At 51.7% G+C, this 22,340-nt stretch overlaps 1 protein-coding gene across 8 annotated transcripts in view; it reads right to left on the bottom strand.

Moving 5' to 3' along the window:
* Window positions 1-22,340, bottom strand: part of SYCP2 (synaptonemal complex protein 2) — a 752,024-nt gene that overhangs the window by 500,391 nt on the left and 229,293 nt on the right. For all 8 annotated transcript variants that reach the window (XM_029611557.1, XM_029611556.1, XM_029611555.1 and 5 more), the window contains 2 exons: window positions 14,662-14,736; window positions 1,539-1,697 (listed from right to left, as the gene is read on the bottom strand). In XM_029611557.1, coding sequence (XP_029467417.1) covers window positions 1,539-1,697; window positions 14,662-14,736 — 234 coding nt within the window. The remainder of the gene's footprint in view (window positions 1-1,538; window positions 1,698-14,661; window positions 14,737-22,340) is intronic.

Here is a 22,340-nt window from a genome sequence, read left to right as displayed (position 1 = left end):
CGCTGACCTCCACCGGGGACTCAGCCCCCCCCGGGGGCGCCCCCCCCCGAAGGCCGTTGCTGCGGCGAAAGCGCGGGAGGCATGCCGCCATCCCCAGCAGCCTCCCGCGTGACTTCCCGGCCTGAATTCAAGATGGCTGCCACTCCCGCGCTAAGCGGGAACAGCTCTACAGGCCTCTCAGAGTTCTTTTCTTCGCGCGGCGGCGATCGCACCGGCCGGGACCGGCCCCCCCAACCGGACCCGGATGGTCCCTCGCCGCCGGAGACACAAGTCGAGCATATCCCCTCGCGCGAGAGGCGCGCATGCGACCGACCCCCTCGGCATCCGGAGCGACCTTGCACCACAGAAAGAACGCCACAACTAAATTAACTTACTAAATTAAAATAATTAAAACTAGAACAAGCACCTGCCCCCCCAAGCGAAGGAACGGAGAGCCGGCGCTGCAGAAAACAAAACGCACGGTTTGTTAACTTTTTTTTTTTTTAAACCTGTCGCTGTCCCCGGTCCTGAGGCTTCTGCTCCAGCGGGGGTGAGTGAACTGGGCTCCCCGGTGTCACCCCCGACGCTGCTACTGGGACAAGCCGGGTCCTTGACACTAGCAGCGGCCTCAACCAGGGGGGATGGTCCCCTCAGAACCTTCCAAACCCCCTGGGAGGCAGGACGGACGGGGACCTTCTTTCTTCAATCTTCTTTCTTATTATTATTATTATTAATTTTTTTTTTTTTATTTTTTTTTTAAAACACTAAACAACCCTGACTACCTACAAAGCACCCAGGAAAGCCAGAGGCTGTGACTGCACCTGCACCATCTACTGGAGACAGAGTAAGACTGAGGGGCTGTGTCAGGCACGTGGCTATATATGGCTAAGTCCGACAGATCTTGCTCTGTCTCCATCTACTGGTGCGGAGTCACAACACAGGTGTGCTGGACTGATCCTGGTACGTACAGGGAACCTCATTTATTTTTTTCTGGGGAGGAGAACTTGCAAGGAGAGGAGGAGAATTGGTGGTGGGGGGGGAGACTACAGACCAACAGTCCAGCAATCTGGAAACCCCTGGGACCAGGGCTGCGCTCAACCGAGGGAGGGTGTACAAGACTTATACCTCTAGAGCTGCCCATCCAAATTTCTGTCTTCTTCCCCTGCCTAACCAGACCTCAGCTCACAGCACTGGATGTTCACTTACCAACTGTTGCAGACAGAGAGTATTGTCAGGCTGAGGTCAGCACAGGAGCATATAGGGTGATGCAGCAAGCCTGCTAGTCTCTGTTGCCATCTGCTGGTTGGTGGACATAACCCATGCACCTGGACTGGTCTGGTTGGATAAAGAGGAAAATGATTTTGACGATTCCAAAATATTTCTTCCTTACATTCCACTGTAATACCATTGGCAAAAGTGAGAAATTCAGAGAGCACATGGATTTTCATTAAACCCTTTCTTGAGTCCAATAAACTAGCACTGTCATAAATTTGTCTGTTAAAATTTAATCATATTACCTTAAAGTTTAATCAGATTACCTTGTTGAAACCGGTACTTGCCTTGGACTGAATATCTTTGACTTCTAGTTGAACAGTGGTATAATTTTGATCCATGGTGGTAACAGGGGACTGATTTTTCATGCTCAATTTCTCTCCATTTTCACTTATACTCTTTTCTTGTATAGAAGGAGATATGACTTGGCTTTCTGGGACAAAGATCTAAGCAAAATAATGTGGAAATATGAGATCATCCCAATTGGTTTTGTTTGGGCTTTATATTTTTCTTTTCTACAAATGATATACATTACTGTGAAATTTAAGTAATATATATGGGCATAAGAACTGGTCTCACTTTATCTGGCATTCAAATACATGATAATACTGTACTATGAATATAAAACAGCAAAATAATATCAGGATAGCAATAATACCAGTGCTTTTGATTAACAGATGAGTTCTGCATTTCCTCTCCCACTGTTTAATGAGCTATCTAATGATTAATATTCCAGACTCCTGGAAAGCAGAGTTGCTTACCTGTAACAGGTGTTCTCACAGGACAGCAGGATGTTAGTCCTCACATTTGGGTGACATCATCAGGATGGAGCCCAATCACGGAACACTTTTGTCAAAGTTTCTAGAACTTTGACTGGCACCTACTGGGCATGCCCAGCATGGCACCAACCCTGCATCCAGTAGGGGTCCCCCTTCAGTCTCGTGTATAGCAAGAAGTACGTGCGAAAAATAAAATAACAAATTGCAAGCGAACCCAGCTCCGCGGGGTGGTGGGCAGGTTTCGTGAGGAATAACATCCTGCTGTCCTGTGAGAACACCTGTTACAGGTAAGCAACTCTGCTTTCTCACAGGACAAGCAGAATGGTAGTCCTCACATATGGGTGAGTAGCAAGGTGATGTTGCGGTTCCGACCGCTTCCCCTCTGATCGGGCTCAGAACTGCCTACCTCCGTGCCAGCAACCGCAGGTTCCCGCATGGCCCAGGTGCCGGAGCTCTCCCTGCTCGCCCATCTTCCACGTGGTGGACGCCATTGCTGACTCGTCCTTCACCGGCCTCGCACGCGCGCAGGGACGCCCGTCTTGAGCGTCCTGCTCCCGGAAGCCCAGCTCCGCCTACTCTGATGAGCTCACACCCAGCTCCCAATATAACCGGTGCCCAGCCGTTACTCAAGCGCCTTGCAACGAGGTTCCCAACTGCTTAGTTGTTGCCAGTTGCGCTTCCTGATCGTCTCTCCGCGTCTGAAGACCCCGGTTTGCCTCTGACTACGCTTCTGCCTGCCTGCCCGCCAAGACTCCGGTTTGCCTCTGACTACGTTCTGCCTGCCTGCCCGCCAAGACTCCGGTTTGCCTCTGACTACGCTTCTGCCTGCCTGCTCGCCAAGACTCCGGTTTGCCTCTGACTACGCTTCTGCCTGCTACCTGCCAAGACTCCGGTTTGCCTCTGACTACGCTTCTGCCTGCTGCCCGCCAAGACTCCGGTTTGCCTCTGACTATGCTTCTGCCCACTGCCCGCCAAGACCCCGGTTTGCCTCTGACTACGTCTCTGCCCGCCTAGACCCCGGCTTGCCTCGTACTACTCTCCAGCCTGCCAGCCCTTTAACCAGGCTATCCGGGTCGCAATCCATTTCAGGCCTTTCTTCTGTGACTCTCAGACTTTCCTGGTAGGCTTCCGGCCTGTTACTGGACTTTTGTCTCTACTTCTCACTGCAGCCCCTAAGTCCCAAGGGCTCGGGCCCCTACGGGCTCCTCCCGGGGGGGGGTCCCGGGCTCCGGGTAAAACCTAGCCTGCTACTGTCTCCGCCTCCCGGCCTGCTCAGCCATTGGTAGGCCGGACCAAGGGTCCACCTCCTGCCTTCCGAACTGCCTAAACCAGAACAGTTTGCAAGGCCATGGACTCGGCGGAGAATCCAGGGCTCCAGGCCATCCCGGGGTTGACACAACGCATCCAGCAGCAACAACAGTGCATTGATACCTTGGCCGCCACTGTAGAGCAACTGCTCGGCCGCTTGGACACCGCTCCCTCGGTCCCGCTTCCAGCTCCGCCTCCTGCTTCAGTATCCAGCTCGGCCTCGACAACCCAATTACCTGCCCCAACACGTTATGCAGGGGACATCAAGATATGTCGAGGCTTCTTGAACCAGTGCTATGTACGCTTCACCCTTCTGCCCGCGCAGTTCCCTTCAGATGCAGTCAAGGTGGCCTACATCTTTTCCTTGCTGGATGGCAGGGCACTGGACTGGGTTTCGCCCATGTGGGAGCGTCAGAATCCCTTGTTGCAGAACCTTCAAGAGTTTGTACCGAACTTCCGCCTTGCCTTTGACGATCCCGCACACCAGACCACGGCTACCTCGGAGCTCTTGCACCTTAGGCAGGGGACTCGCTCCTTGGCCGATTATACGATAGACTTTCGAACATTGGCCATGGAGGTTGGCTGGCGGGACAATTGCCTGAGGGGGATCTTTCTGGAGGGCCTAGCTAGCCGTATCAAGTACGAGCTCGCAGGCCGAGATCTCCCGGATGACCTCAATGACCTGATTGATGTTGCTGGGAGGGTGGATCGTCGTCTACAGCAGAGAGATAAGGAGAATCGCTCCATTCGCAGAACACCACCACCAACTCCTAGTTCCGCACGGCTTCCAAGCCCCAGGGCACCATCTGCTTCCGCCACGCCCGGAGAACCCATGCAGCTGGGGAGGTCTCCCCTGATCCCTGAGGAGAGAAAGAGACGCCGCTCCTTGGGCCTGTGCCTCTACTGTGGGGGCAAGGGTCATTTTCTCGCCAATTGCTCTGAACGTCCGGGAAATGACCGAGCCTAGGTCATCATGAGGAGCTACTCCTAGGCTTTGCAGGCTCAGCTCCTCATTGCACCCTTCCAGTGACTTTCAAATATCCCGGTGGGGAACTTCAGACTTGCGCCTTTATAGACTCTGGGGCAGAGGGCAACTTCATCGTCGCCGACCTGATTGACCAACTTCTACTTCCCACGCAACCCCAGCTTCCACCACTGCGCATTTCTTCCATTCGTGGCACTTTGCTCCCAGGGACCGTTACCCGCTGCACTGGTCCTCTGACCCTCCAGACCGGACTGCTTCACTCTGAGGAGATCTCTCTCCTAATCCTCGAACGGGCGGTACACCCTCTGGTCCTGGGCCTGCCCTGGTTTCGGCACCATTCACCAGTCATCCAGTGGGACACCTTCCAGCTCACCCAATGGAGCCCCCACTGCTTCACTCATTGCCTACAGGTTCCTCATCCCAGGAGGCCAATACAACTCTGTTCCTCGCTCCTCCTGCCAGAAACATACCAGGCCTTTGCTAACATCTTCTCCAAAGAAATGTCAGAGATTCTTCCGCAGCACCAGTCTTTCGATTGCCCCATTGATCTACTACCGGGCACCACGCCTCCTCGAGGCCGAGTGTACCCACTGTCCTTACCAGAGACCGCAGCCATGTCTCAATATATTACCGAGAACCTGGCCAAAGGCTTCATTCGACCGTCTCGTTCCCCCGCAAGAGCGGGCTTCTTCTTTGTGGCTAAGAAATACGGCTCACTCCGCCCCTGTATTGACTATCGTGGGTTGAATGCCATAACTAAGCGTGATCGCTACCCTTTGCCTCTGATCCCTGAGCTTCTGGACCGCATGCAGGGGGCACGCATTTTCACCAAACTAGATCTCCGAGGGGCCTACAATCTCATCCGTATCCGGCCTGGGGATGAATGGAAGATGGCCTTCAACACGAGAGATGGGCATTACGAGTATCTGGTAATGCCCTTCGGACTCTGCAATGCGCCGGCCGTCTTCCAAAACCTCATGAACGAGGTCCTACGTGAAATGCTACACTCCCACGTGATAGTGTACTTGGATGATGTACTCATCTTCTCCAAGGATCTGGAGTCTCATCGCCAACACGTCCGACAAGTTCGGCAAGCTCTCCAAGATAACCACCTCTATGCCAAGCTAGAAAAATGTATCTTCGAAGCCGAGTCACTGCCCTTCTTAGGATACATTATCTCCTCCACTGGCTTTAGGATGGATCCTGAGAAAGTCTTGGCCATAACCAAGTGGCCCCAGCCTCGAGGCCTCAAAGCCCTCCAAAGGTTTATAGGGTTTGCCAACTTTTATAGACATTTTATTCCTCGCTACTCTCACCGAGTCGCTCCTCTCACCGCCTTAACCCTAAGGGAGCTGACCCTAGGAACTGGCCTAACGCCGCTGTGAAGGCATTCTCGGACCTAAAAGAGGCGTTCCTGGCGGATACTTGCCTTCGTCACCCTGATCCAGCTAAACCCTTCATCGTGGAGGTCGACGCCTCCAGTGTGGCCGTAGGGGCAGTCCTCAGCCAACACTCCTCCTCTGGACAACTACTGCCCTGCTCCTACTTCTCAAAGAAATTCTCCCCGGCTGAGGTGAATTATTCAATTGGGGACAAGGAACTCTTTGCAATCAAGCTTGCCTTGGGAGAGTGGAGGCAGTGGCTCAAGGGCGCAAGACACCCCATTACTGTATTCACAGATCACAAGAACCTGGAATTTCTATCCAAAGCTCAACGATTGAACCCTCGCCAAGCCCGATGGTCCATGTTCTTCAGCCGATTTGATTTTACCGTTCAGTATCGCCCGGCAGCGAAGAACCTACGAGCTGACGCCCTGTCCAGGACCTCCATGGCAGAGGAAGAGATGGATCCTCCTTAATACATCCTGGATCCTGGTAAGGTTCTCCACTCTGCATTAACGGTCCTATCCCAAGATAGGACTGTAGTTCCCCAGCGAGATTGGCTAAAGGTCCTACGTTGGGCCCATGACTCCCTCACGGGAGGACATTCCGGACGAGAACGGACCTTGGAGCTCCTCAACCAGTTCTACTGGTGGCCTAGCTTGCGACAGGATGTACGCACCTATGTGAGTTCATGCCCCACATGTGCTCAACAAAAACCCAGTTCGGGTCCTCCCTGTGGCCTGTTGCAGCCGTTCCCGGTGCCTGCAGAACCATGGACCCACTTGGCCATGGACTTTATGGTCGACCTGCCCTTATCCCAGGGGAAGACGGTCATTTGGGTCACAGTCGACCGTTTCTCAAAGATGGCACATTTCGTCCCATTGCCAAAGCTACCATCAGCACCAGAATTGGCCCTCTTGTTTGCCCAACATATTTTTCGTATACATGGACTTCCTGTGGACATTGTTTCAGATCGTGGGCCCCAATTCACCGCACGATACTGGAAGGACCTCTGCAAGTGTTTCAAGGTACAACTCAGTTTTTCCACCGCGTTTCATCCCCAAAGTAATGGTCAGTCTGAGAGGATGAACTGCTCTCTAAAAACCTTCCTATGGGCTTTCATTAATGAAAGACAGGATAATTGGACTGAGCTTCTGCCTTGGGCTGAGTTCGCCTACAACAATCAGGTCCATGCTGCCACTGGACTCTCTCCCTTCCAGGTGGTTTATGGGAAGCAACATAGGCGTCCACTTCCCAGTCATACGTCCAGTGTCTCCCCGGCCGCCCAGATGACGGCACAACATCTACAGACTCTCTGGCAAACTACTCAGGACAAGCTTAACCGCGCAGCTGCCGCTACCAAGCGCACAGCTGACCGCCACTGACACCCGGCACCCACGTACTTGCCAGGAGACCGGGTATGGTTGAGCACGAAGAATATCCATCTTCGGCTTCCCTCGAGACGCTTCGCCCCCAGATTCTGTGGTCCCTTCCGGATTGCAGAGCGAGTAGGTCTCGTGTCCTACCGATTGAGGTTGCCATCCTCACTCCGGATCCATAACGTCTTCCACGTCTCGCTGTTGAAACCTCTGGTTCTCTCCAGTTATCATCGCAAGCCTCCGGATCCTTCGACTACCCCTGTCGCCGAGGATCCCACGTTCCAAGTACGAGAGGTACTCGACGTACGATTCCACAATCGCAGATGGGAGTATCTCCTATCCTGGGAGGGTTGCGGTGCCGAGGATAACACTTGGGAACCCAGCCGGAACATCCTGGACAAGTCCCTTCTCCGCCAATTTCATCTGGAGCATCCGGATAAACCTGGTCCACTTAACAGGGGCCGTAAAGGGGGGGGGGTACTGTTGTGGTTCCGACCGCTTCCCCTCTGATCGGGCTCAGAACTGCCTACCTCCGTGCCAGCAACCGCAGGTTCCCGCATGGCCCAGGTGCCGGAGCTCTCCCTGCTCGCCCATCTTCCACGTGGTGGACGCCATTGCTGACTCGTCCTTCACCGGCCTCGCGCGCGCACAGGGACGCCCGTCTTCAGCATCCTGCTCCCAGAAGCCCGGCTCCGCCTCCTCTGATGAGCTCACGCCCAGCTCCCAATATAACCGGCGCCCAGCTGTTACTCAAGCGCCTTGCAACGAGGTTCCCAACTGCTTAGTTGTTGCCAGTTGCGCTTCCTGATCGTCTCTCCGCATCTGAAGACCCCGGTTTGCCTCTGACTACATTTCTGCCTGCCTGCCCGCCAAGACTCCGGATTGCCTCTGACTACGCTTCTGCCTGCCTGCCCGCCAAGACTCCGGTTTGCCTCTGACTACGCTTCTGCCTGCCTGCCCGCCAAGACTCCGGTTTGCCTCTTACTACACTTCTGCCTGCTGCCCGCCAAGACTCCGGTTTGCCTCTGACTACGCTTCTGCCTGCTACCCGCCAAGACTCTGGTTTGCCTCTGACTACGCTTCTGCCTGCTGCCCGCCAAGACTCCGGTTTGCCTCTGACTACGCTTCTGCCCGCTGCCCGCCAAGACCCCGGTTTGCCTCTGACTACGTCTCTGCCCGCTGCCCGCCTAGACCCCGGCTTGCCTCGTACTACTCTCCAGCCTGCCAGCCCTTTAACCAGGCTACCCGGGTCACAATCCATTTCAGGCCTTTCTTCTGTGACTCTCAGACTTTCCTGGTAGGCTTCCGGCCTGTTACTGGACTTTTGTCTCTACTTCTCACTGCAGCCCCTAAGTCCCAAGGGCTCGGGCCCCTACGGGCTCCTCCCGGGGGGGTCCCGGGCTCCGGGTGAAACCTAGCCTGCTACAGTCTCCGCCTCCCGGCCTGCCCAGCCATTGGTAGGCTGGCCCAAGGGTCCACCTCCTGCCTTCCGACCTGCCTAAACCAGAACAGGTGAGGATGCCCAAGCAATGCACCAAATGCACCCAAAGACGTGCAACAGGCACAACAACAGGGGTGGATTTGGGTAGGGGGGCATCCTGAAAACCCTGAACGGGTCGCTGGTAGGATGTTGGGTAGTTAAGCTGAGAATAAGTTGCGTAGAACAGACTGGCCAAAAATGGAATCTTGCCTGCCAGCCTTATCTAAGCAATAATGGGCTGCGAAGGTATAGAGAGAGCTCCAGGTCGCAGTCTTACAAATATCATAAGTGGCACCGAACGAAGGTGTGCCACTGAGGTTGCCACGGCCCTAACAGAGTGTACTTTTACACAGTGTTGAGGCGGAATGCCTGCTTGCTGGTAGCAAAAGGAGATACAGTCCGCTAACCAGGAGGAAAGGGTCTGTTTTCCCACTGGATTTCCCAATTTGATGTTATCGAAAGAAACAAATAATTGAGTGGATTTCCTGTGGGCTGACGTGCGCTGTAGATAAAAGGCTAGGGCACGTTTGCAGTCAAGGGAATGTAGAGCCTTTTCTCCTGAGTCTGAATGGGGCCTTGGAAAGAAAGTAGGTAAGATGATGAATTGATTAAGATGAAAATCCAACACTACCTTTGGTAAAAACTTAGGGTGTGTACGGAGGACCACTCTGTCATGCAGAATTTTAGTAACTAATGCCTGTAATTCACTAACTCTGCGAGCGGATGTGATAGTGAGAAGGAAAATCACTTTCCAAGTAAGATAGCAGAGATCGCAGGAGTGAAGAGGCTCAAACGGAGATTTCATGAGCCGTGCAAAGACTATGTTAAGGTCCCAAGCAGGGGCCGGAGGGCGCAATGGAGGTTTCAAGTGGAGCAAACCTGTTATGATATTGAGGTGTTTGGTGGATTCTTAGAAGCAACAGTGATAGAGACTCCCATGGGGAGTAACCAGGCTAGACTCAGATGCACAAACACAGAGCATATATTTTTATTATGCAGCTTGTATGGTTCACCAGAGGTGGCAGTAGAGAGTGGATTAGATAACAACAGTCTGTGATCCTCGGCAGAGTAGTCCCGTTCCACAATGATGGTGTAGGGCCCGATGCAGATAGACAACGAGGAGCTGTAGATGAACAGACTGGGAGAAGTAGTACTCACTCTCTGTAGCTGATAGGTAGTGTTCCAGCAGGTAGAAGTATTGGTAGCAGGCACCAGGATAGATACACAGGCCCTCGAGAGCGAGTACCTAGATTCAGGATAGGCACCTGGAAATAAGCAAAGGGCCCCCGAAGAGCGGGTACCCAAGTTAGTAGAACCCCGGAGTGTGAAGATAGCTTCCAGCAGCAGCAGAAGCGGCAGAGCAGCTTCAGACCGGAACGAATACAATCCGTTGCTAACTCGGAGAGAGTCAGCAAATGGGCAACCTTTTGTAGTTGGAAGCAGTGACGTTACTCGAGGGGGACGCCCCCGAGGTTCGCGCCAACACTGCTATAAGATGTGAGGCGCGCGCACGTCCTAGGAGGACGTGCGCGCGCCTCACATCAGGACAACATGGCGGAATGCCGCGCCAAAGCCGCTCTGGGGACGGAGGAGGGTGCGGCATGGAAACACTACGGACGCCATTCTCCCAAGGCTGGCGGAGAAGGCTGAAATAGAGGTGAGGCATGTCGGGCAAAGCCGTCTGAGACAGACAGACGCAAAAGCACCCCCCCCCCCCTTCAAAGGACCTCCTCCAGACCCCCTACCTAGTCTTGGTTTCCGAGGATGTTAACGATGATACTGGTTCAGCATCTCTTTGTCCAGAATGTTAGACATAGGTTCCCACGAGTTATTTTCTGGTCCATAGCCCTCCCATGACAGGAGGTATTCCCATACGCTGCCTCTCTTCCTTACATCAAGTATAGCGTCTACTTTGTACTCAATGTCCTCTTCTGCATCAATAGGAGGGGGATCTGGTGTCTTGGTGCTGAATTTGTTAAGAATGAGAGGTTTCAGTAAGGAGACGTGAAACGCGTTATGGATCTTCATTGCTGGGGGAAGTTTGAGACTGTAGGAGAGATTGCCCAGAAGTCGGAGGATGGGGAATGGTCCGACATAGCGTGGAGCGAACTGAGCAGATGGCAACTTCAATCTAAGGTGCTTTGTAGACAACCTGACCTTATCACCAGGCTTCAGTTCAGGACCCTTGCCATGATGAATGTCATAATCTCGTTTTGCTCGAATTCCAGCTTTGATGAGCATCTCCATTGTCTTCTTCCAAAGTTGTTGAATCTCATCGGCAGTGGCTTGTGCTACTGGGGATGACTCTGAAAGCAGAAGTGGCAAAGGTGGTGAAGGTAGTCGTCCATATACCACTTCGAATGGTGTTGATCCAGTAGATGTTGCTGGATGAGAGTTGATGGAAAACTCGACCCACGGTAGAAGTTCAGCCCAGTCATTCTGGCGTGAAGAGATGTAGGCTCTGAGGAACTGTTTGAGGGTACGAGTCATCCTCACAGTTATGCCGTTGGATTGCAGATGGTAAGATGAAGTGAAGTCGAGAGTGATATCAAACTTCTTGCACAGAGCCTTCCAGAATGTGGCTGTGAATTGTACGCCTCTGTCTGAGACAATGTGCTTCGGTAATCCGTGCAGGTGGAATATGTGGCTGATGAAAAGCTTTGCAAGTTCACTGGCAGATGGTAAACCAGGAAGCGCCACAAAGTGAGCCATCTTTGAGAATCTGTACGGCGGTTACTACCCCAAACCAAATAAGCCTGATACTTCACTTTCAATGCATATCCAGCATAGCTCTCTGCTTCAACGGCAGGGGAGAAGAAAAACTAATACTTCATGCATATCCAGCATAGCTCTCTGCTTCAACGGCAGGGGAGAAGAAAAACTGATACTTCACGCATATCCAGCATAGCTCTCTGCTTCAACGGCAGGGGAGAAGAAAAACTGATACTTCACGCATATCCAGCATAGCTCTCTGCTTCAATGGCAGGGGAGAAGAAAAACTGATACTTCACGCATATCCAGCATAGCTCTCTGCTTCAACGGCAGGGGAGAAGAAAAACTGAAACTTCACGCATAACCAGCATAGCTCTCTGCTTCAACGGCAGGGGAGAAGAAAAACTGATACTTCACGCATAACCAGCATAGCTCTCTGCTTCAACGGCAGGGGAGAAGAAAAAGGGTTCGCACTCACAAAGCGAGGAGTAGCTGGCTTGTTACGGCGGTTACTACCCCAAACCAAATGTGCCTGATACTTCACTTTCGATGCATATCCAGCATGGCTCTCTGCTTCAACAGCATGGGAGAAGAATAAACTGATACTTCTAGCATATCCAGCATAGCTCCCTGCTTCAACGGCAGGGGAGAAGAAAAACAACCAATAAGGGCTTTATAACATAGTCTGAGTAAAACAAATAAGTATGGGTGTAGCTTGCTTATTGCGGCGGTTACTACCCCTACTACCCCTAACTTATCAAGCTAGATATTTCACTTGGATGCAGCTCCATCACTGCTTTCTACATTAATGGTGGGGGTGGAAGGGAAATAGAACCAAGAGCTAAGAGAAACAGATAAGTATGAGAGAAAAAAGTGTGTGAAGCTTGCTGGGCAGACTGGATGGGCCGTTTGGTCTTCTTCTGCCGTCATTTCTATGTTTCTATGTTTCTATAAGCAAACCGTCCCTGAGGCCTCAAGGAGCCCTCCCTGCCGGGGAGGCACTGCAAACAGAGGCTGACCCGGGACAGCCAGGAGCCGGGCTCCCCACAAGCCTGACATCGCGATGTACGCGGCATGGAGGCAAAACAGATCAAAGAATGCCTCCGAAAGCTGCCAGCAGCGGGAAAACTCAGAGAAAATCAAAATCAGTGCTGCTACTTGTGAGAAAACGACCCACTCTTCCAAGGAAATTCTTTTTTTTTTTTTCAGTCAGAGGAATGGTGCGTCTCTGCAACTTTAAGGCTTCCCCGAGGAAGAAACGGCATCTCAGGGCAGCAAGGGGTCGTGGGGGAGAGGGTGGACCACCAACATTCAGCCCTAAGGTAGCTGAGATATTGGCTGTAAAGAAAAAACTGAACACGTACCCCAAACAGAACAAGACAAGAAGAAATGTACAAGACAGATCTGTCACTGAAAACAAGTTCTGCCTGCAAGTCTCCAGAGGAGCTGAATGGGTATTTTTTGGGTTTTTTTTAAACTTTACAACTATGATCCATCCAAGGAAGAATTAGAGGAAAACAATGAATAAAGAAACTCTGTAACTATCCTCTAAATGAACTGGGGAACCGAAGGTGCAACTGCCATCTGCTGGAGTCAGAGAAATACTGAAGGTTTACAGAGGGCGCACCAGTTATGAGGGACCGCCGTCTCAGTTTTTGCTCTGACTCCATCTGCTGGAAGGGGGGAACAACCCATGGTCTGGACTGATCCTGGTACGTACAGGGAACAACAAAGTTCAACTCTTTTTTTTTAAAAACAACAGCTTAAAGCCGCAAAACAGGGTACTTCCCTGACAAAACAGTGAATCTCCAGGAGACCTCAGAAGTCCCGAGGGAGCCAATCCCCTGGCTATCCAGAACTCTGGCCAGCCAAGGACGAGCACCAGCCAGGGGCTTCTAAACCCCCCCTCCCCCCATTCCACCTGAGGGATGGTCCATGAAGGAGCTTAACACCTCAGGGAGCCAAACTTTGCAGAACTGTCTCTCAATTTCTCTTTTTTTTTTTCTTCAGACTGCAGGTTTGCACCTCTACCATCTGCTGGAGACAGAGAAATAGTGAGGGACTGCAGGTGGCACTCTCGGTTATGTAGCTGTGCCTCAAAGTTTTGTTCTCTGCCTCCATCTGTTGGTAGGGATGCAGAATCCACTTGTCTGGACTGATCTGGGTGTGTACAGGAACTGCCTTTCCTCCCCCAGAGAAACACCTATCACACGGGTCGATACAGTAAGGCCGCGTTAGAAAGAGTGTGGCAGTGCCGGGCGCACCCTCGTTTGCCCCATGCACTGTTCTGATCACATAGCGCTCGATACTCTATTTAAATTGCTTGCAAATGCAAGCCGCGTCTGCAAAGCGTTAGGCGAAGCGTTAGGCCCGCGCAACCCATTTTACTGTATAGGCGCTGTATGGTGCCTGTCATTTGAAATGACATTTGAAATGACAGGCACCATGAAGTGGATCCCAACTTTAACCCAGGAAAACCTAAAAACCGAAAATCCCCTCCTCCCGAAGCGGCTCGACACGTGCCAACTTACCTTTTGTTGCTTTTCAGCCCCTTCCCTTCTCTGCCGCCCTCCAGAGGGGGCAGCCGGCGGCGAAAGCGGCTCGCAGCGGTCCCCCCCGCGCAGGTCCCGGTTCTCCTGGCTCGGCAACAGCAGTACAACAGCTAGGGCTCCATCCACCCCGGGCGCTCCGGCCAATGAAAGCACGCCCATCTATGTGCTTTCATTGGCCGCATTGTTAGTAAAGCTTTTATTCTCTGCCTCCATCTTCTAGTAAGTATGAAAAACCCATGCGTCTGGATTGATCTGGGATATGAACAGGACCCATTGTTATCCATCTAAATTGCAAACTGGCATATTCAGCCACTTATCCGGCTAATGCTGCTCCTCCCCAGAACATCCCCCACTTATCCAGCTAATACCAATAGTCTGTATTAGATAGATAACTTATTTGGCTAACCCTGGTCAGGCCACAGACCTGTCCTAAAGATAGCCAGATAAACTTATTCAGCTATCTTTAAGATTGCCAGGTATCTTCAGCGGCGTGACTGAACCACTGAATATACCCTGCTAGTTAGCCAGATAAAGTTACCGGGCTAATTAGCCACGCCACACAGCAGCTGAAAATGAACCCCCAAATGTCAGGCTTAAGAGGTGTCTTCTCACATTTATTTTAGAGCTATGCACCACTGCCACTTCAAAAGGGCACTACTGTGGCACTCTGGCCAAACAGCCCTTCCCTGCTTTGCAGTCTCTGGTGGTAAAATCCCCACTGTCTAAGCTCCTGGCGGGGAGGTGCCCTGCTCTTGCTTTACAGTGGTGCCTATGGGCACCAAGATCCTAAATCCAGTCTTGGATACTGTCTGTATAGAATTAAAGTAAAGTACCTGGGATCCACTTTCATCAAAAATGATATGGACTGCTGTTTTGGCAACTGAAATGGCATGCTTCTTGGTGAATGCCTAAAAAATGAAATGTCCATTTATAATACTAATCTCTTCAACACTGGCTCATTGCCCTCAAGGCTGTGTCCTGCTGAAGTTGAAACACTGACACTCTGCATTGTGTAGGTCTTTGCATTTTAATTCATATTCAATAGCTGAATTATTTTATAAGAAGGTAAGCTTTTCAGATTGATTGTTAAAACAAGTTAAAAAGAAGAATGTGTATAGCTTTTAAATACCATATTTCTTTATTTTAAAATATTTGCTGCTATAAGAAAGACCTGGGTTTGATTCTCATTTTTTGGTTATATATTGGATTGGTAGGTCTGCAAAGAGCAAGTGGAACCCATAGTCCATTTGGGATAGACAAGAATATTGCTTTTATAAATGAAACTAGTCTAGCTGAAGCAGCTTTCCTAATGTCTGAGGAAGTGCAAAAGCTATTTTGGTTCTTGGAGACCTCTCCGTTACTTTACTTACATATGATAGGTGGCTATCAGAGAAAACCTTTACCTGGGTAAAAGGCCACCCTATATATGGGTAGAAGTATGGAAATTGTGCTACAATTAACATACCTTTACCCACTGAGATGCATTCCCGGGGGTGGGAACAGCAACAAGGTACCTAGATTTGCATTTTCCAAACTAAAGGAAAATTAGTTCTTACCTGTTAATTTTCGTTCCTGTGGTACCACGGATCAGTCCAGACCGTGAGGTTGAGCCTCCTGTCCAGCAGATGGAGACAGACCAAAACTGAAAGGGTATCCTATATCAGGACAGAGCCTACCCTGCAGCCCTTCAGTATAACCATTGTCAAAGCAGATAAGATAACAGTAAAAGATCAAGCAAGTAAACAGAGAACTCAAGCAAGTAACGAGAGAACTCACAAGAACTAAACAATTGCAACAACATTGAATGGACTCTGTATACGAACGCTCTTGCATATCCATTGTCATCAATAACAGATGCTTCCGGTGCCTTTAAGGATTATCACCGATGAAAAACATCCAGTAACCTGCAAAAAGAGCTTCGAGTGGACGACAGAAAATACAGGGAAGGGTGTCTGGACTGATCCGTGGTACTACAGGAACGAAAATTAACAGATAAGAACTAATTTTCCATTCCCTGTACATACCCGGATCAGTCCAGACCGTGGAATGTACCAAAGCTTCCCTACAAAGGGTAGGACCGAGACAGTCCCGCTGGAAGCACCTGCCGACCGAAGGAACCAAACACTGGCGCCTGTACGTCAAGACAGTAATGTCGAGCAAAGGTATGCAGGGATTTCCATGTAGCTGCCCTGCATATTTCCTGCAGAGAGACCGATTGACTCTCCGCCCAAGAAGTAGCCTGAGAACGCAAAGAATGAGCCTTTAGGCCCTCTGGAACTGCCCGGCCTTGGCAGATATAGGCCGAGGAAATAGCCTCCTTCAACCACCGAGCGATTATAGTCTTAGAAGCTTGGTTGCCCCTATTTGGACCACTCCACAGAACAAAAAGATGATCTGAGACCCAGAAGTCATTGGTAACTTGAAGGTAATGCAGTAAAATGCATTTTACATTAAGGTGGCGAAGATCACTCCCAACTGGACCCGCTATATCCTCAGGAGAGAACACGGGAAGCTCCACTGACTGATTGACATGAAAGGAAGAAATAACCTTCAGCAAGAAAGAAGGTACGGTCTTGAGAGAAACTCCCGAATCAGAAAACCGCAGAAAAGGCTCACAACAGGACAACTCTTGAATCTCCGACACCCTTCTGGTGGAGCAGATAGAAACCAGGAAGACGGTTTTCAGCGTCAAATCCTTAAGGGTAGCCTGACGGAGAGGTTCGAAAGGTGCTTCACAAAGAGCCCGAAGGACTAAATTAAGACTCCACGAAGGACAAGTGGCCCAGACGGGCGGCTTCAAATGCTTAGCGCCCTTGAGGAAACAGACAACATCCAGGTGAGACGCTACCGCGTAACCCTCAATGGTGTCTAAGAGGGAGTCGAGAGCAGACACTTGGATGCGCAACGAGCTGAAGGAAAGACCCTTGGAGAGGCCCTTCTGAAGGAAGGAAAGAATCATAGAAACCGGAGCTGAACGAGCCGAGACACCAATTTCTGCACAGACATTTTCGAAAACTTTCCAAACGCGGACATAAGCCAGAGAAGTAGATGGCTTACGGGCTCGAAGCAGAGTGGATATAACTTCCTCTTTATATCTCTTCTTTCTTAGTCTTCGCCGTTCAAAATCCAGACCGCTAGACAGAAGCGATCCGCTTGGTCGAAAAATACGGGACCTTGCCAGAGCAGGCGGGGAAGATGGCCGAGGCGAAGAGGACCATCCGTCGCCAGGTTTACCAGATCCTCGAACCACGGTCTGCGGGGCCATTCGGGAGCCACGAGGATGACTGGACCCCTGTGAAGTTCTATTCTTCGTAGGACCTTTCCCACTAGAGGCCAAGGAGGAAACACGTATAGAAGGACATCATGGGACCAGGGAAGGACAAGAGCATCCACTCCCTCCGAACAGTGCTCCCTCCAGCGACTGAAGAACCTGGGAACTTTGGCATTGCTCAAGGTTGCCATCAGGTCCAGGTGAGGTGGACCCGACCTGCTGACGATCAGATCCATCACTCCATCTGATAACTCCCACTTGCCTGGATCGAGACATTGATGACTCAGGAAATCGGCTTGTACATTCTCCTTGCCCGCTATATGGAAGGCTGCTAGGTGCTCCAAGTGACACTCCACCCAGGCAAAGAGCTTGCTGGCTTCTAGGGCCACCAGGCGACTCCGGGTGCCCCCCTGTCGATTTATATAAGCCACCATGGAGTTGTCCGAGAGTACTTGCACCGCCTTGCGGCGAATCAGAGGCAGAAAAAACTGTAGAGCCACGGGCCTCCAGGCGATTGATGTGCCAGCGGGATTGGACTGGGGACCAGTATCCCTGCATAGCTTGAGACTGGCAGACTGCTCCCCACCTGGAGAGACTGGCATCTGTCGTGACTACAATCCACTGTGGAGTCTGTAGGGACATTCCCCTCAGGAGGTGTGTCAGCGATAGCCACCATTGTATGTCGGCAATAGTAGATTCGGAGAGTGGGAGGATCGCCGAAATTATTCCGACACCGGCTTCCAGCGGGATAGCAAAGCTTTCTGTAGGGGTCGCATATGCGCAAAAGCCCAGGGGACCAGGTCTATAGTGGAAGCCATGGTTCCCAGCACATGAAGGTAGTCCCACGCAGTAGGAAGCGGAAGTGAGGGGAGATTTCGCACTTGGTCCATCAGTTTGAACGCCCAAGCGTCCGGCAGGAATACCTTGCCGACTCGAGTATCGAAGCGCATCTTCAGAAATTCTAAGACCTGGGAGGGCTGCAAATTGCTCTTGGGAAAATTGACTATCCACCCGAGAGAGGTGAGGAGAGCAAGGACCCGGTCGACTGCCAGCCTGCAGAAGGTCTCCGACTTGGCCTGTACGAGCCAATCGTCCAGGTAAGGATGGACTAGGACTCCTTCTCGCCGGAGAGCAGCCGCCACCACCACCATGACCTTGGTAAAAGTGCGCGGCGCAGTGGCTAGACCGAAGGACAGAGCCTGGAACTGAAAATGCCTGCCTAGGATGTTGAATCGGAGATACCTCTGATGCTCGCGTCGAATCGGTATGTGTAAGTAAGCCTCCGTCAACTCAAGAGAGGTCAGATATTCGCCGGAGCGAACAGCCGCTCTTACCGCCCTCAGGGTCTCCATTCAAAAGTGCGGTACCATGAGGGCCCGGTTGACTCTTTTGAGGTCCAAGGTTGGACAGAAGGAACTGTCCTTTTTTGGCACCACGAAGTAGACTGAATACTGGCCGGCGCCTTGTTCCTCCACCGGGACTGGGACTATGGCCCCTAGCTCCTGGAGCCTGGCAAGAGTCCAACATACGGCAGAACGCTTTCGGTGGCCACAAGGAGAGACTAGGTACAGATCCGGCAGGTCTCGAGCAAATTCCAACACGTAACCTTTCTCTATTATTTCGAGAACCCACTGGTCCTACGTGATTTTGGCCCATTCCTCGAAGAACAATGAGAGACGACCACCTAAGTTTGGAACGGAGGAATGGACTGGCTGGATCTCATTGGGAGGCGGGCTTTGCGGTGGAGTGTTGTGGATTACCATCTCGAAAGGCACGATGGCCCCAAAAGGAGTGAGACCAGGACTGAGACCTGAAGGAATTTCTTCTAGAGAATGCACCACACGCCCGATTATTATACCTTCGCTGACCCCGGAAGCGGGAACGGGTAGGGAAAAAGGACCTCGAGAGTTTCGGGCGGTCCTCTGGCAGTTTATGGACCTTGTTCTCCCCCAAGGACTTAATAAGCTGTTCCAGGTCCTCGCCAAAAAGCAACTTACCCTTGAAAGGAAGTGTGCTCAACTGAGACTTGGAGGAAGAATCCGCCGACCAATTGCGAAGCCAAAGGAGACATCTGGCCGACACCACTGAAACCATCGCCTTGGCCTGTATGTGAAGTAAGTCGTAGAGAGCATCTGCCCCATATGCCACAGCGCCTTCCAACCATTCAGCCTGCTCCGCCTCTGCAGACGGGAGGTCCTGGGTGCTGAGCAATTGTTGAACCCACCTAAGGCTTGCCTGCTGCATGAGACTGCTGCATATCGTCGCCCGGACTCCTAAGGCCAAGACTTCGAAGATACGCTTGAGATAGAATTCAAGCTTGCGATCCTGCACATCTTTTAAAGCAATGGCTCCGACCACCGGAATAGTGGTGTGTTTGGTGACCGCAGACACAGAAGAATCCACCTTGGGAATTTTAAGCATTTTCAGGCAATCCTCGGGGAGAGGATAGAGCTTGTCCACAGCTGTCCCCACTCGCAGGCCCATCTCGAGAGCCTCCCGTTCCCGGAGGAGCAGCAGCTTGTGCATAGGATGGAAGGGGAAAGTGCGTGTAGGAGCCCTGAGTCCCACCAGGACCTGGTCCACGTAAGCCGGCATCATGACTGTGATCGTATCCTCTGGAGGAATCTCAATTCCCAGCTCCTGAAGTGTGAAGGGAATGAGCAGCTCCAGCTCTTCCTCTGAAACAAACGGAGCACTCGGGGGTCATCCCCCTCCAGAGGGGGGGGGCAGGCCCTGCCAAATCCGCATCCGGATCCTGATCTGGTGCCACAGGTGGAGCCGGAGGATCCGGGGGTGGGGGAACCCCCGGTACCACTCGAACCCAAACGGACCCCTGCACATCCTGCGCCGCGGGAGCGAGCAGAGAGGGCATCCGTGGAATTTTAGTGGGGAGAGGACCCGGAGGAGGTTCCTATTCCTCTTGTAAACTAGCCAAATAAGATTTGTGCATTAATAGCACAAATTCCGAAGAAAAACATGGCCTGGATTTCCCAGAGAGGGGGCGGAGGGGAGGGAGGGTCAGGGGCCTCGCCCTGAGCCCGCTCGGGGCTCAAATCGGGTGGAGAAAACTGAAAATCAGGCTCCTCTGTCTCCTGCACCTCCGAATCGGGAGCTGCAGAGATCCCCAAGATGGCCGCCGTTCTCGCAGTTTGCCAACTCGGGAACGGCCTGGCCATGTGGTGAGAGGACCTCCCCCGGGTCGTCGGCTTGATCACTGCCGGAGAGGGTCCCTCCCCACCCGGCAGGCACCCCAAGCAAAGCCCTTCGCGGGAGAGCCGCAAAGCAGGCTCCACGCAGGCCAGGCACTGATTAGAACGCGGCATGACTATCGTGTTTCCCCGAAAATAAGACATTCCCCGAAAATAAGACCTCGTAGAGGTTTTGCCAAATTGCTAAATATAAGACCTCCCCCGAAAGTAAGACCTAGCACATATTACATGTAAACGATCGAATTACCGTAGCTACGGTATTCCCTCCCATACAGTAACGCGCGCCCCTGCCGTTTTGCCGCGTGTTTAACCTGCTAACTTACCGCCTACCCTTACCCCTGCGTTAGAGGCAGGGGTAAGGGTAGGCGGCAAACTTTCCCCCAGTCCCCGCTCACCTGCCCTGGCCGCGTCCATGGGTGCTGGTCTCCGGGGCAGCCCCAGTCCTCTCCCCTCCTCCTGAAGCAATGAAAGCACAAAAAAATCGAAAAAGCGAAAAAAAAAAGTTGCAAGAGAGAGAGGGGAGAGAGGACGGGCAATCCTACGCTCGGGATTGCCAGTCCTCTCCCCTCCTCCCGAAGCAAGGCGCGAAAAGCAGCCTTGCTCCGGGAGGAAGGGAGAGGACTGGCAGTGTAAAGCAACGAAGTGACTTACTTTTTTCACAGCCCTCCTCCGGAGACGGACATCGACGGATCGCGGCTCCCCTGCCTCCCGGCGAAGATGGATGCCTGCAAGGGGCGAAAGCGGCCCCTGTACGTACGATTGGGCCGCTCAATGCGTGATGTTACATGCCGTGACGCCAAACGTCGTGACGTCATGCATTGAGCGGTCCAATCGCACGCACGGGGGCCGCTTTCGCCCGTGCAGGCATCCATCTTCGCCGGGAGGCAGGGGAGCCGCGATCCGTCGATGTCCGTCTCTGGAGGAGGGCTGTGAAAAAAGTAAGTCACTTCGTTGCTTTACCGTACACTGCCAGTCCTCTCCCCTCCTCCCGGAGCAAGGCTGCTTTTCGTGCCTTGCTTCGGGAGGAGGAGAGAGGACTGGCAATCCCGAGCATACCGTAGGATTGCCTGTCCTCTCTCCCCTCTCTCTCGTGCAACTTTTATTTTTTTCACTTTTTTTTTTTCCCGCTTTCGTTGCTTGCTTCGGGAGGAGAGGAGAGAGGACTGGCAATCCCAAGCGTAGGAGAACCGTCCACTTCCTGGTACCTGTCATTTCAAATGTCATTTGAAATGACATTTGAAATGACAGATACCGGTACCAGCGTGTCCGTGAAGCGTTAGGCCAGCGCACCCAGGATACTGTATAGCACTCTATACAGTAAAATGGGTTGCGCAGGCCTAACGCTTCACAGACGCTTCTTACCGTAGACGCAGCTTGCATTTTTTAAAATTACTGTATAAAGAGCGTCACTCTTCTTTTTCAGTCAATCTGTGATTCTGTGAGCTCGCAAGCCCAAAAGGGAAGAGAATGCAAGCTTTGTTTTGTTTTGTTCAGCAACTGCCCTATATATTGGTGATATAATTGGACATCTAGATTAATAAAATCTCATACAAATTGCTATAAGAAGGAAGGAATCAAATTAATCAGATTAGTCTGAGTTTCCTTTCTTCTGCATTCTCTCAAAGATCAACAACTGAATGGAGAAGAATGGATGGAAATGGACAATGTGCTCAACGCCCCGTTGTCTCAGGATTCAGTAACATCAGTGGTCATTTTCTAGGTTTGAGTCAGCAGCAGCCTCCACCTTTCAGTTTTTCCCAATGGAGAAAAGGAAGCAAGTTAAAAATGATCCCAGCAGGCAGAAGTAGTTGAATACAGGCACCGAGGCAGGGAGAGCAGGCCCTCGAGGAGCGAGTTCATTATTTTGTTCAACAATATACCGGTATGTGAATTCTTCTTCATGGAAAAATAAGACATCCCCTGAAAATAAGGCCTAGTGCATCTTTGGTAGCAAAAATGAATATAAGACACTGTCTTATTTTCGGGGAAACAGGGTACAGAGAAAAAAAGTCACGAGGAGAGCTAAAAATAG

Source organism: Rhinatrema bivittatum, chromosome 8 (assembly GCF_901001135.1).
Source record: "Rhinatrema bivittatum chromosome 8, aRhiBiv1.1, whole genome shotgun sequence".
NCBI classification, from domain to species: Eukaryota; Metazoa; Chordata; class Amphibia; order Gymnophiona; family Rhinatrematidae; genus Rhinatrema; species Rhinatrema bivittatum.
Note: the sequence above shows the minus strand (reverse complement) of the source record. Positions and strands in the feature narration are given on the sequence as shown.